Source organism: Centropristis striata, chromosome 8 (genome assembly GCF_030273125.1).
Source record: "Centropristis striata isolate RG_2023a ecotype Rhode Island chromosome 8, C.striata_1.0, whole genome shotgun sequence".
In the NCBI taxonomy this organism is placed as follows: domain Eukaryota; kingdom Metazoa; phylum Chordata; class Actinopteri; order Perciformes; family Serranidae; genus Centropristis; species Centropristis striata.
The window spans coordinates 36,296,048-36,310,510 of record NC_081524.1 but is presented as its reverse complement, the minus strand read 5'-3'; the positions used below and the strand labels follow the sequence as shown (position 1 = coordinate 36,310,510).

The following is a 14,463-nucleotide window of genomic DNA, read 5'->3' as shown; positions in this document are numbered from 1 at the left end:
TGCTAAGAGACTATTTCACTGGGTAGAAAGCGGAAGGCAGCTCCAGACAAGTGAACTAGCCAGCCCTAGCTAGCTTGCTATCCTGTCAGCCATAATTAAATGAGTAAAATTAAATAGCTTAATGCTTCAGTCAGGGCTAAAAAGTGGTGTGATGGTTAGCATGCCTCACTGCAAAAGGGTTCGCGGGTTCACAGTCCAAAAATTTTCATTCTTGGTTTAACCCTTTATCAGGCAAAGAACTATATTTGGTAACTTCAGGTAATATTTCGAGAAAAAAGTTGCAAATTTACTAGATTAAAGTGGCAAATCTACAAGAAAAAAGTTCCAGATTTAGGAGATTTAAAGTAGCAAATCTGTGCGAAAAAAGTCTCAGATTTACAAGAAAAAGGTGGGAAAAAGCAACTTTTTTCTCCCAGATTCACCACTTTAACCCTTAATAGGGCACTCATTGAAATACTTGCAAATTCCAGACAATTCCAGAATGTGTAAAAAAAAAAAAACATATGAAAATAATATTTTGAGAAAAATGTTTACAAGATTAAAGTGGCAAATCTACGAGAAAAAAATGCATAGATTTATGAGATTTAAAGTGGTGAATCTGGGGGAAAAAAAACTGCTTTTCCTCCACTTTTTTCTCATAAATCTGCAACTTTTTTCGCACAGATTTGCCACTTTAAATCTCTTAAATCTGCGACTTTTGGGGTGGTCCGTAGCGTAGTGGTTTACACAGGCGCCCCATGTATAGAGGCTACAGTCCTCGCTGTGGTGGAGCCGGGTTCGAATCCGGCCTGAGCTCCCTTTACCGCATGTCCTCCCCTCTGTCACCCCCTTTCTATCTGTCTCTCACTTTCAATAAAGCATGTAAAAATGGCAAAAAAAAAAAAAAAAAAAAAATCTGCGACTCTTTTTCTTGTAGATTTGCCACTTTAATCTAGTAAATTTGCAACTTTTTTCTCGAAATATTACCTGAACTTACCAAATATAGTTCTTTGCCTGATAAAGGGTTAATTGGTGTCATTAAATTGCCCGTAGGAGTCAATGAGTGCGTGAATTATTGTCTGTCTCTATGTGTCAGCCCTGTGATAGTCTGGCGACCTGTCCAGGTCTGTCACCCAATCTCAACTGGCATCAGCTCCAGCCCCGCGCGAACTGAGTCAAGATAATCAGCTAAGGATAATGAATGATTAAAGGCTTCAACAACACACTCTTGTCAGATGAGAGACAACTTTATGTGGCTTATTTGCTTTCCGATATCAGTAGACTCCTCTTGGCGCTGTTTTTTTTTTTTCTTCAGGCTTGATGGATTCTTGTTAATGCCATTAGGAGCCAGAGGACTCTGATTAATGCATAGATTTTCTGATTTATTCACAGATCATCCATCTCAAGTCAGAGTAAATGGATAGAGACAGGAAACAGAGCATTGGGATGTAAGACAGGCTGATTCACAACAACTCCCACAGACTCCACCTTCTCTGTTAGAGTGTGATTTTCTCAGTCATGTACCCGGACAGCACATATCGATTGAGCTGCCACTGCAGCATGTTCCGCTGGACTCTCTTTGGTCAATATTGTAGTGATTACGTTGAATGATTGTTTGTAAATCTTCCCACTCAACGTCTGTCTTTCTCAACCAAGAGACACTGAGCTTGGTGCCTGTGGTGAGCAATCTGTGCAGCTGTAGCCACATATGCGTTTGTGTGAATATTTTGTCATGTGAAGGGGTTCATGCTTGGGTGAACTTGTAAGATTTTCCTCTGTGTATGTGTGTGTTTTGACAGATGTGGGAAACCAGCTCAGCCTGGTTGAAGTCGGTAATTTAGCTTATGAGTCATTCTGACCGTTCAGCCGGTTGTAACTGATGCTCCTCGTGCGCTGCTCTGTCTCAGCTGCTGCTCCTTATGGACGTAATGCAAAAGTGGCTTTCTGGGGCAGATGAGGCAGCCAATAAAGCATTACTGCATTCTTCGAACAAAACAGGACAAAAACTTCAAGAAGTGTGCCCCAGGGAATAAAAAATGGGTTCTCAAATGTGCTTCCTCTTCCTTGGCTGTATTTTTGCCATACAACTATTGCATGCTGGGATATGTTGAAGCATATTCCATGACCTTGTGTTATCAAAAGCGGATAAAGGCAGTTAAAGAATGGATTATCAATTGTTACATATTTTCCTTGATTAATTTGTCAGGATTAACAGAGAGTGATATTTCATTGATCCCCTTAGGGAAAGTCTAGTATGTGTGCCTTCTTCTACGCAGGTTTAAAGCCCAGTATCTGTTACAGGCCACAAGGGATTCAGGGGCGAATACGAAAAAGAATTGCTTGGCTCTTGCGGCCATTAAACATGTGCATATAATGTGTAATTCTCAAAGCACCTGCACCTTGAACTGCACTGCCATGCAAATTGCGTCTTGGTGCTCCACTTCTATTTGCACGTATTAAAATGACGTAATATGCATACATTTGGTGCAAAATTGGCCCCCTTCTATGCAAATGAACCTTTCATTTCATTGACAAACACCAGGATAATAGCCACACACAGTTGTAGTGAAATTATTACCGTCTCCAGAGAGCTGGTGGTAAATTAAGTACATTTATAATCAATATAAGGTAAACTCAAACTTGTTTATTATGGGATTCAGTTCAGCTCTTCTCAGCTTCCCTACGTGTCAATTTTAAAATACATGAGAAATTAGTAAGGTTTGAAAACGAATAGACCTCTGGCTCAGTCTGCGCTCACATATGCTCACTGTGTGAAAGTGGACTGTGTGTCTGACTCTAGAGATTTAAAAAATCAATAGACACCCACTGTTAGGGGTGTGCCATATCGTATCGTTTACGATAATATCGGTATATTTTTTTTATGGTTAAAAAAAATGCATATCATGATATTGGCAACATTCCTACTTCTTGATGTAGTGGCGTAAGGTTGACACTTACACAACTGACTATACCGAGCTGCCCTCCAAACACACTGCCGCATTATGCATTTTGTTAGCCACAAGCTAACATTAGCTAACAATTAAAGTTGTTTTAATCACAAAAAGCTACTTACTCTCTGTCGCTAAACACATACAGCTTTCAAAATAAGAGCACAGTGTGTTAACAGAATCCACCACAGAACTTACAAGAAGACCGTCAAAATAAGAGCCTTAAATAAAACATACAAGAACCTTTATTCTCCTTTACAAAATGTCATTAAAATTTGCCCCCGGAACCCCTAAATGGTTAATTTTATTATTTTCTCATACTCAAGAGTGAAGAGTAAACATTTTTGTATTTGGCAACTGTTGAGATTTGCACTTCACACTACATTTTAGATTTTTATTTATTTATACAGACCAAAAAAAAAAATCATATTTTCTATATATTTTTAAGTATTTGGTAATATTGCCAAGAATATCGTTATCGCAAAAATAGCCTGAAATTGCTCAAGGATCCCTCAGTAGGGTGAATTCTTGTTTAAATAGTAGCATAATCCTAGTTTGTCTTGTCAAAGGATTATTTCTATAACAACATGCCAACCTATTTGAAAATACACCATATATATCATCAACTGCAGCAATATTTTTGCTCCACATTCCTGTCAGTGGCATCGCTGCTGTCTGCATCAAATCATTTCCTCGATAAAACCAACCATATCAGAGCAGCTGAGCCCTTTTAACCATTTAAATCCTTCGCAGCAGGACACATTTGGCTGTTGCCAACACTGAAGGGAATGCTTTGATAATGTTAATAGATTCAGTTGTTGTTCCAGGAAGGTTTTTATTGCTTCTGGTGCAGCGAGGTTGAGTTTCCTGAGCCTCCTGTTTGCTTCCCACACAGCGAATCTCATGCACAGAAATTTTTCAAGGTCCTAGCCGACTTTGCTTTGAGTATATTTCATCATTTCAGGCTTTTGAATACTGCAGGTATTTTCTGGTGCAGCCCTGATTTCTTTTGCCTTTTCTGTTGAAAATATGTTAAATATTTTAACTACAGTAACAGGAGTGTCTGTAGTTGTGTGAATGTATGCATCTGACACAAAAATGTATGAATGTATGAGGATGCATATCATGGAATCATAACTTTATGATATAATTGTCTATAGTAGTCTGTAGTGTAATTATTGTCTTTGTGAGCTGTTTAGATTTGTTGAAATATTCCATCATCTGTACTAATAGAAAGTGAAAGAAATCTTATCTTTTTTCCCCACAATATTTTTATTTTATTTTCAATTTATAACACTTTGACATACAGCTTTTACATTCATGTATCGTCATTCAACTTCCATATTTTAAGATAGCTGCATTTACATAGACAGAAAAATAAAAACAAACAAAACATAACACTTGGAAAAGGTATGCTCCTCCTGTTAAGGAAAATGGTAATCTATATACAATTGAGTATCGTTTGTAATTGGTGTGAATTAAAACACGTATGTAGAAAAAGCAATATGAATCTGACAAGATCGGAATCTGCATTGTCCACAAAGACTAGTTATCCACTTCTTCATCCGTTAAATCTAAGTCTTTAATATAGTTAATGAAAGGGCTCCATATGTCCTCAATACATGCCGTTTAGCCTTTAATATGTAAGTTATTCTCTCTAAAGGAAGGCTTGCTAACATCTGTCTTATCCATTGAGTTGTACTTGGTCTATAAACCTTTATCCACAATAATGCAACACATCTCTTAGCATACAGCAAGCTGAGGTCTATAAATGTACGCTCATTCCTACTATAGAGAAATCTTGGTAACACTTTCTATGAAGACTACATCTATAGTGCATTATGATCGCATTCATAGTGAATTATAATGCTCATTATAATCAATCATAATGCATTATGACTGCACTCATAAACACATATAAAGCTTCATGATGCACTATATCAACAGTTATAAATATAGCTTATAATGACTTATAAATCCAAGTGTCTTATGAGTGCTCTTGACTGGTTATAAACTACAGGCTGACTGATGAGGCTTATAATACATTACAACTACTCATACCCCTCTATACACACACCTCAACAATCAATTGTTATAAGGACTCATAGGATGCCATAAGTATAAATAAATGATCAATGTATGCTTTAAGTAAAGTGAGGTTCATATAGACGCATCTTTAATGCAGTATAGCTAATCATGATTGATCATTTATTTATACTTATGGCATCCTATGAGTCCTTATAACAATTGATTGTTGAGGTGTGTGTATAGAGGGGTATGAGTAGTTGTAATGTATTATAAGCCTCATCAGTCAGCCTGTAGTTTATAACCAGTCAAGAGCACTCATAAGACATTTGGATTTATAAGTCATTATAAGCTATATTTATAACTGTTGATATAGTGCATCATGAAGCTTTATATGTGTTTATGAATGCAGTCATAATGCATTATGATTGATTATAATGAGCATTTTAATTCACTATGAATGCGCTCATAATGCACTATAGATGTAGTCTTCATAGAAAGTGTTACCAAAATCTTATTTAAAAAAAAAAAAATCTATTTCTATTATTTCTGCTCTACTGTGATGAAAAGCAACTGACATGAGGCTGGCACACACACATGTCAACACACATGGGCCTCCTCTCCTTGTCTCCTTATCTTTTTCTCAAATATGCTACTTGGTACTTATCACTCTCCTGACTCGACAGCTCCAGCTGCAGCTTATTTGTGTGTGCAGTGAACTGGGGATCCATTAGTGCCGGTGACTGAACTAGACCTGGCTCAAATATTGGCTTGAATTTATTTTCTCACATTGGAGCTGCTTGACCTGCTCTATATTTTTGGACACACAGAATTATGGGATGGTACAGCAGCTCCCCAAATACTTTCGGTTTCAGGTATTATTTCGGTTATTCCACTGTAACTGCCTTTGTAATGGCAATAAGTTCAATGTGTATATTAGCAAAGCTTGATTACAAATCCCCAGACCTTCCATAAGGCCCCAGATAGCACTAGTACTAGGAGTGGTAATTGGTTCTAGACCAATTTTACTGTGGGGCCCAAGGAGGGGCCAGTGTTTAATCAGAGGAGCACATTGAAAATCGTCAAAAATTATATTTAAGCATTCAAAACCTTTATTTTAGCTAAAAGTCTCATATTTGGAAGAACTACATTGATTGAAGCAATGAGACTCACCAACATTATCATTACTTTTTATTTTATTTTGAAAGGGCAGTACAGTGAGAATGATCTTTATATTTAGCTTTTATTGCACAATTAAACTAGTATACAATGTACACATTATGGGTTCCTTTTGTGTACAATGAGATATTGTTTGAACATAAAATAGGTATGAATTGTTCCGTTGTTCATCATTTTTAAATTGATGATTTTATTATTAATTTGACACAGGGGCCACAGCAGGGGCCAAGGGCTTCTTCTTGTGGAGGCCCCTGTGTAGAACCGCCACTGTGATGCACCACCAAAGCAAAATGTAAAACTTGAGTCATACTTTATAGATGGGCACTGTGTCAAAAAATAGTTTTAACACCAAATATTTCAATTGATTATATGCTAACATGATACATATTATTTAAAAAAAGGTTGTTTGTAATCAAACTGACTGATATACTGTTAAAAACCCATTTTATTTTTAAATTTAGATTAAGGGAAGCTACATACAGCTGATGTAGTAAGGCAGCCGCTGCTGTTTATTGTTCAATTAACTTAAAATAGATGTTACAAAGTGGTTTTGTGGTCTGTTTAACACAGTGTGTAAGCTTAAGTGGAGTCAAGTGAGGCACAGAATAAAGGGAAAGGGCTGCGGGTGGCGCCAAATCATAAAATGTGTAAAACAAAACACAAAGCCTCTCATTTCCCAACTAACTCTCTTAAGTTAAACAGCAAAAAGAAACTATAAAATAAGTTATTTCCCTCAAAATAAAATCTATCTAATAAACATAAACAGAACTTAATTATCTGTATTTTATTAGTTCTTTGTAAAAGTTTCAAATCTACTGTATAATGGACAGAACACAGAAGTCATCATCTACTCATTCACATTCAGTTTTATTCAGACAAAACTTTACAATTGAAATAAAAAAAAGTTTTGCATCATTAGCGAGGAGTTCCTAATGAAACATCTCTGTTACTCGATTAACACAATCTTTATCCACTGCAATCTGTCTTTGTTCTGTCTTCTGTGTCAAGTGCTGCTCTCTTTCTCTGTTATTAGAGCTCGTATCTGACATCCTGCTGGTTTTATGACAGATGGCATCAGCAGGGCGCAGACTGAAATATTCATCTGCTGATTTCTCATTTTTTTCCAGTTAATATTGCTCATTTTGATTGTTTACTTTGTTACACTAGATTTGTTTAATATATCATAACATGTGATGTTGAAAAACATCTAAAGGAGACAAAACAAACACGAATAAGTTGGAAATTTAATCTATGTATGAGTCACAACATGTATCACATTTGTTTTAGTGATAAAATTGATCCCATAAGTCATTGTGGTCTTTTTAAAAAAAAATTTACAAGATTTTAATATTTTCTTTGACCTTTTGTAATTTCACATTTGAATAAAATATGAAGCTCAGAGCCAAAGACTGAACTTCTGTCGATAACTGATCCACATGTCTTTGTTACTGACCTTAATGTCACTGTGTCTCCCTGCTCTGCTTCAACAGGCTGTCCATTTTGTTAAATGTCATTTTTTCACTTGACAAAGTGAAAGGATAATTCATCATCTTCCTAAAAAGCACGTTAATGGGCACTGATGAGAAGCTCTCTTTTACAAATGGTTGTTACTGTAAGTTTGAGTCCTCTTCCTTCTGTCTGACTCCTCCAGGTTGGCGGGTTATGTGGAGGCCTTGGCCTACCGGCTGGGAATGCAGATTCCTGACTTAAGCCCCAAACAGGCTGACATGTGGCAGACCAGAGTCAGCTCTCACGCGGTCAGTATCATCATACCAAACTATGTGTCTCTCTTTTTAGAGTGTGTATGTGTAAAAGACAGTCAAAATAAGCAGTGGCGGACTCAGAGGGGGGGCAGGAGGGGCAACCGCCCCCCCTCATGCCTCCATGGTTAAAAAAGTGTGCCCTCTAGAGCAGTGGTTCTCAACCTTGGGGTCCCGACCCCAATTGGGGTCGCAAGATGATTTCTGGGGGTCGGCAAATCATTTTGGAAGTCAGCTCTGTCTCCACTGTGTTAAAGTGTTCATGTGTTAATGTGTTTTAGTCTTTTTTTTTGTAATTTTGTGTTTCTTTTAGTCATTTTGTGTTTTATTGGTAATTTTGTTTCCTTTTTTTGTCATTTTGTGTCTTTTTGTGGTCATTTTGTTTATTCTTTGGGTGATCTGAACTGTGAGTGTGAGATTGTGTTCAGTGAGCAGGGGTCGCGGACAACATGCATGTTAAATTGGGGGTCGCGACTCAAAAAGGTTGAGAATTACTGCTCTAGAGTGGTGAAAATGAGAGAAAGTGTTTGTCTTTGTAAGCAGCAACAAGTCAGATGTTGGGTATAGGTGGAGGTGCATAGTGTTCTCAAAAAAGCCTGATAAACACTTAACATAAACACAGTCAGAGTGGATATGAACCTGCTGTAAAGAGCATTTGAGGGCTTCAATTAATTATGTAATGCACCGTAAGCATTAAACCAGGTCAGGGGTTTGTAGAGTGACAACAGGAACACAAGTGTCTGTGATGTGGCCCTTCAATCACTCGTTCATTGTGTGAGAGAATTAAGCCTGAATGTTTTTTAATATGCTGTGACTGCTGAAGTGTGAAATGTAATTAGCTGTCATTAGGTTGAGTGATTAGTCGTCCTCTAAAAGGCTCGTTGCTGATAGTGAAAGGTCTTGGCTTTTGTCCTGCTATGTTGGACACAATACCTGTTATATTTCCCTTACAAACATGTTTATAGAATACTTGACAAAGTGTAATGGGAAATCGATGTGGTAGAGTTCTCATTTTTACTTTTAGTAATGTTTCCTTTCAGACATTCCCTTTCAATTTTAAATTATAGGTGCTGCATAAATTAAAATGTGCAATTAAATGATAATGCTTTTTTGTTTGTTGATTGATTAACTTGTTCTTAATACTTGGGGCAAATTGATGAATAAATTATTAAAAAGTCCTTTATTTAGGGCTTTACTGGAAACAGCTGAGCTGTAAAGCTGAATATTGTTTTAATTTAAAATGTATTTTGGTAGAAATATTTTCTTCATTCCATTTTTCTCTGTGCAGGGCAAAGCTATTGGCGTCGGCATCGGCTGTATCCTCGGCATGTTTCCTCTATTTTTCTTCAAGGACGATGATGAGAAGAAGAAGAAAGAAGCGAAGAAGGAGGCGAAGGAGGAAACGCAACCACCACCTGCTCCGACAGAGAGCAGCAAAAACTGAGACTTTCATCTCGCTGGAAACAAATACTATTTGGAATCCATTAGAATACTTTAAGCTGGGACTGATTGCCCTTGTATGGAAATGTAATTGAACCCGTTACAGTCTAATCACTGGGCCCAGTCAAACTACCAAAGGTATTCTGAAGAGGATTTTAGATATTATTTGATTGTAGACCATGAACTTAAGCACAGGGATTTGGCCGTCTCTTGAAGAGACAAGAAATGGTTGATTCATTGGACTGCTGCTACTCAAAATAATGCACCATAACCTCACTTTGACTGACCGACATGGGCTGAAACTAATTTATCTATAACACACAGCAGTGGCCTCTTTCTCTCCTCTGTTGAATATATAAACCTCTGACTCCATAAGGTTAGGTGGCAGGTAAGGGGTGACAGTTTGAGGGCTTCCTAAAATATTACTAGAAACTTTAGTATCAGTGCAAGTAAAAAAAGAGCTAAAATATCACACATGGCATTTTGGTATTGCAGGTTTCTCATATATTCATGTAGAGGAAGACTGAAGATAGAGGCCTGCCAGTGGCTTGATTCAGCAGTGTTAAAATATTTCAGTTTTTAGGTTGATGAGCGAAGGAAAGAGGGTCACTTTTTGCATCATGAACATTATTTCTTAAGTTTTACAAGCATGTCTGCCTGTTGATGATGTCAAAGTCTTAAAACTTCCTGCCTGCCTGCACTGCAAAAAAAGAAAAGTTGGGTGAACTCAAAATTTCAAGGCAACAAACTTCGATAAAATTTTAAGTTGGACAGTTAAACTAAATATTTTAAGTTTTGTTTTTGAGTTTGCTCAACTCTGAATTCAGATTTTTGTCAACTCAACTGTAAGTTGTCCTAACTTATAATTTTACATTGTAATAACTTTTAATCCTTACTTCTGCTAACTTCTGCAATGTGCTGAATTGGCACGATTGTAACGCCGCTATGAAATGTCAGCTAATGTTGCGACCACAATTTTGAGTTAGCATTGATACGCTAATGGCTACTCTTGTAGCTGTAACAAGCAGCGCCGCTAGCGTCAGTTAGCCGCTAGCATCAGTTAGCCGTTAGCTTTCGCTAATGACCGAATTTCACCGCTTTCCCGCATTTCACAACAAAGAAATAAGAGTTAGCAGAACTATTGTCCCTTGTTGTGAACCCCAACTTAAAGATATAAGTAACAACAACTCACCAACTTGTTTTTGAGCAGACAACTGGCTTCAGTTTTACCAACTTAAATCACTGTTTTAGGCCAAAAAACACAAGTTGGCTTTTTTTGCAGTGTGCCTCATTCAAGCCTGAAATTATTTCCCCATGCAACTAAACCACATTATCAGTTATTTTTAGAGGGCAATGTATATTCTCCCAGATTCTCTTTGGTATGGATGGATAGGTCGAACAAACAGTCAACCTAACCAAACTGTCACTGTCTCATACCATTAACCAAGTTTAAAACTGTTCAAAATAAATTTCCCTCAAAACATAATTGAGGATTCACTTTAGTTGCATGGGAACATTCCATGACAACCAGTCAGCTGCTTTTAGTGACAACACAGGTGGTTTATGTGTAACATCTGCTAGCTGCCTCAATACTTTTTTAGATTTTTATGTTTTTTCATTGGTGATATCTTCATTTTACGCTGTGCGATGCAGTAACATGCACCCAATGTCTCCCATGTACACTGAATGTAAGCAGCCAGGTAGGAGCAGGTTTTTACTTTCCTCTGAGCAGAACGGAGAGAAACACACACAAGGAGGAAGAGACAGAAGGTAGCTGTGGCAGAAAGATAAGAAATGCCAGCACTGAACCACCTGAGACCTCTGTCCCAGTTGCATCGACCCTCTGGCTCCAGCGCCATATGATTTATCTCCTCGACAACCTGCAGCTCAACTTCAACACACCAGTTATTATAAGTTAGGGCAGCCTGGAAACACAACTAAAGCCAAGTGGAGGGTTTTTATTGGGCTTCATGAGACGGTTGTTGTTCCGTTTCCACTCTGAAATATCTGCTTTTTAATACTATAACACAACACATTTTGCCCAAGACCTATAGATAGATTATATTGTCTCTGCTCTACTGCCCTCTGCTGGCTAAAATTCAGAGAAAGTTTCTTTCAGTTTAATTTAGTTAAACCTCATACTGCTGCATACTTGTGGTTATAAATCATTTGCTTTTCCTGTTTAGTATTCAAGCCCCTCAATGTCTCAACTAAGTTTCCCTAGAATTAATCACTTTATCATGATAATTATTGCTCTTATTAATCATGAAACACGAAGGATCTATTTGGGATTATAAGACACGACCATGCATCCAAATCTTCATTCCGCTGTCATTGATTTACTAATTTATCTTTTGTAGAGTTGTGTTTGTCACTCTCACCTCATCAGCAGAACAGAAGACTGTTGTTTATGGCGTTGAATCTGTTGGGAAATGAAAAGGAAGCAGCCACGTGTCACTGAAAGGAAAAATGTATTTATTTTTGTTATAATTGATATTCATGTATGTTCTCAATGTATATTCTCAAAGGAAAATGTTAAGATTAGAAAATATTTGTCAGCACAAAAAAACCTTTGTTAGTATTTTCAACAGGAAGGACTTTGCAACTGATGGCTCTGTGTTACAGTCCATAACTAAACTTACTAAACATGCTCTGAAGACTTACCCTGTATCAGATTGTTCTAGTTATTTATTATGTGGGTGACAGTAATCCTAACCAGTGGTAACAATGAAGAAGAGAACTGAACATATTTATGTAGTTAGGATTTTTGATCTGATTGCTTGATTTCCACCCTGCATGCACTGCAAATAAAAAAAAACCCTATTGTACATGTTTATTGTGTAAGAATCATAAACATAACTTGTTCTAAAATTGTGCAAGATACAAATCACTGGAGGTGATATAACACAAGAAACTTAATGCAAAAGATCTGATTTTTGATTGCTGTCATAAAAATATATATTTTTTGGCTGCCTTAACAGTCACAAACCACTGTGGTTCTTTTTCAAGATACGATTGTTTTTGTGGTTTTGTATAGTAGTAACAGAGCCCTCTGCTGGGATGTGTGGAGTGTGAAGATTTGGACAGAGTGGATGCTACAAGCAGCAGAATGTGGTGAGAAAACTGCTTAACGGGCAAAATGTGCAGATAATAATAGCTTCTAGTAATAGTAGCAATTTGCCTCCTTGCATTGGATCATTAAATTGTCCGTCTCAGTGCTTTAAGACTGTCTCTTGTGCAGTCATTCGTGGTAAGAAGATATAATCTCAATGTCAAAATACTGTAATATGGGGCTATTATCTTTTCCCTAGATTCACTTTGCACTGAATCACAGTCCTGCTGGGAGGAAAATTGAAAATACCTTCAGTCTATAACAGCTATAGGTTTTGATTCATTATCTTAAATTGATGTGATTTTATCTGAACAGGTGCAATGATAACCCTTAATAGGGCACTCATTGAAATTCTTGCAAATTCCAAATTTCAACCCTAGAGAATATTGGAGGATATTACATACAGCCAGAATGTGTAAAAAAAAAAAAAAAAAACATACGGACCCAGGGGAGGGGGGTAATATTTTGAGAAAAAAGTTTCCGAGATGAAAGTGGCAAATCTAAGAGAAAAAATGCGCAGATTTATGAGATTTAAAGTCGTGAATCTGCGAGAAAAAAAAAAGTTTTTTCTTCACTTTTTTCTCGTGAATCGGCGACTTTTTCACGCAGATTTGCCACTTTAAATCTCTTAAATCTGCAACTTTTTTTCTTGTAGATTTGCCACTTTAATCTAGTAAATTTGCAAAGTCATTGAAGAATAACTTTGTCTGTACGACTGTTTCTTGCAGATTTTTGTCGTAAATTTTTCAATTAATATATATAAATATTTCAAGGTCAATAAAGTTAATATTATTATATTATTATCATACTTATTGGTCAGATGTCATGGTGTCACTGTCTGTGACGTAGCCTGATCTTTGCTGATTAGCTGGAAGAAATCCATGTGATTCTATGACCTCACAGAGAGACATGGGGACCCTGTTTTGAAGTTAGACTGAAGTTACCAAATATAGTTATTTGCCTGATAAAGGGTTAAACCAAAAATGACTGAAAAAGCACATTCAATCATTCTTCATGGGTTGCCTCATTGTTTGCAAATTGCAGTATGTTGTGAGTGCAAACTTAAAGACCTCATTTTATTTAAATCTGCTGATAAATTTGTGATCTGTAAGCTGGCTTCTGAAATTAATTTTGTTGCTTTCAGTGTTTGTATGGACCTGCATTGGTTCAAGGGATTAAAAAATTATACAAATGTGAGATTTGGACAGACAGGAGCCAGATACAGTGCTGTCTTCCAGCTTATAGAACATGGTCTCATATTTGTGGACATTACCTAGGTTAATTTTACCAGTGTGTTGTGCAATTTTTTGATCATCCTATTCTCAACATTACCAAAAACCTGTCAAATCTAGAGATGCATGTTAAATACTTCTGAAACAAAAAGCAGAATGACATTTAGCCATTCTAACGGCCACCACTTTAGTCCCAAATGACGTATCTGAACCACTATTGGATGGATTGGAAGTTCTGTACATACATTCATCTTCCCCACAGGATGAAGACTTTGGTGATTTCCTCTAGTGTGCACCTTTATAGTGAGCAGTTCCTGTTGCATAAAAAAAAACCTGAAGCTTCAATTTACCAGGAACTAAGAAATGAGACCTTGGTTTTAACTCCCACTGGATTCATGGGAATTTAGTTTAACCCTTTATCAGGCAAATATTTGGTAACTTCAGGTAATATTTCGAAAAGAAAGTTGCAAATAGATTAAAGTGGCAAATCTACAAGAAAAAAAGTCGCAGATTTAAGAGATTTAAAGTGGCAAATCTGTGCGAAAAAAAGTCACAGATTTCCGAAAAAAAAAGTGGGAAAAAAGCAACTTTTTTCTCCCAGATTCACCACTTTAACCCTTAATAGGACACTCATTGAAATACTTGCAAATTCCAAATTTCAACCCTAGAGAATATTGGAGGATATTACATACTGCCAGAATGTGTAAAAAAACATAGAAAATAATATTTTGAGAAAAAAGTGTATGAGATTAAAGTGGCAAATCTACCAGAAAAAAATGGGCAGATTT

General features: G+C 36.8%; 1 protein-coding gene across 1 annotated transcript in view; it reads left to right on the top strand.

Annotated features, from left to right (window-relative positions):
• Positions 1–12,042, top strand: part of LOC131976078 (transmembrane protein 65-like) — a 61,179-nt gene extending 49,137 nt beyond the window's left edge. The window contains exons 7-8 of the mRNA XM_059338974.1: positions 7,783–7,888; positions 9,180–12,042. Coding sequence (XP_059194957.1) covers positions 7,783–7,888; positions 9,180–9,335 — 262 coding nt within the window. The 3' untranslated portion in view covers positions 9,336–12,042. The remainder of the gene's footprint in view (positions 1–7,782; positions 7,889–9,179) is intronic.
• The last annotated feature ends 2,421 nt before the right edge of the window (positions 12,043–14,463 follow it).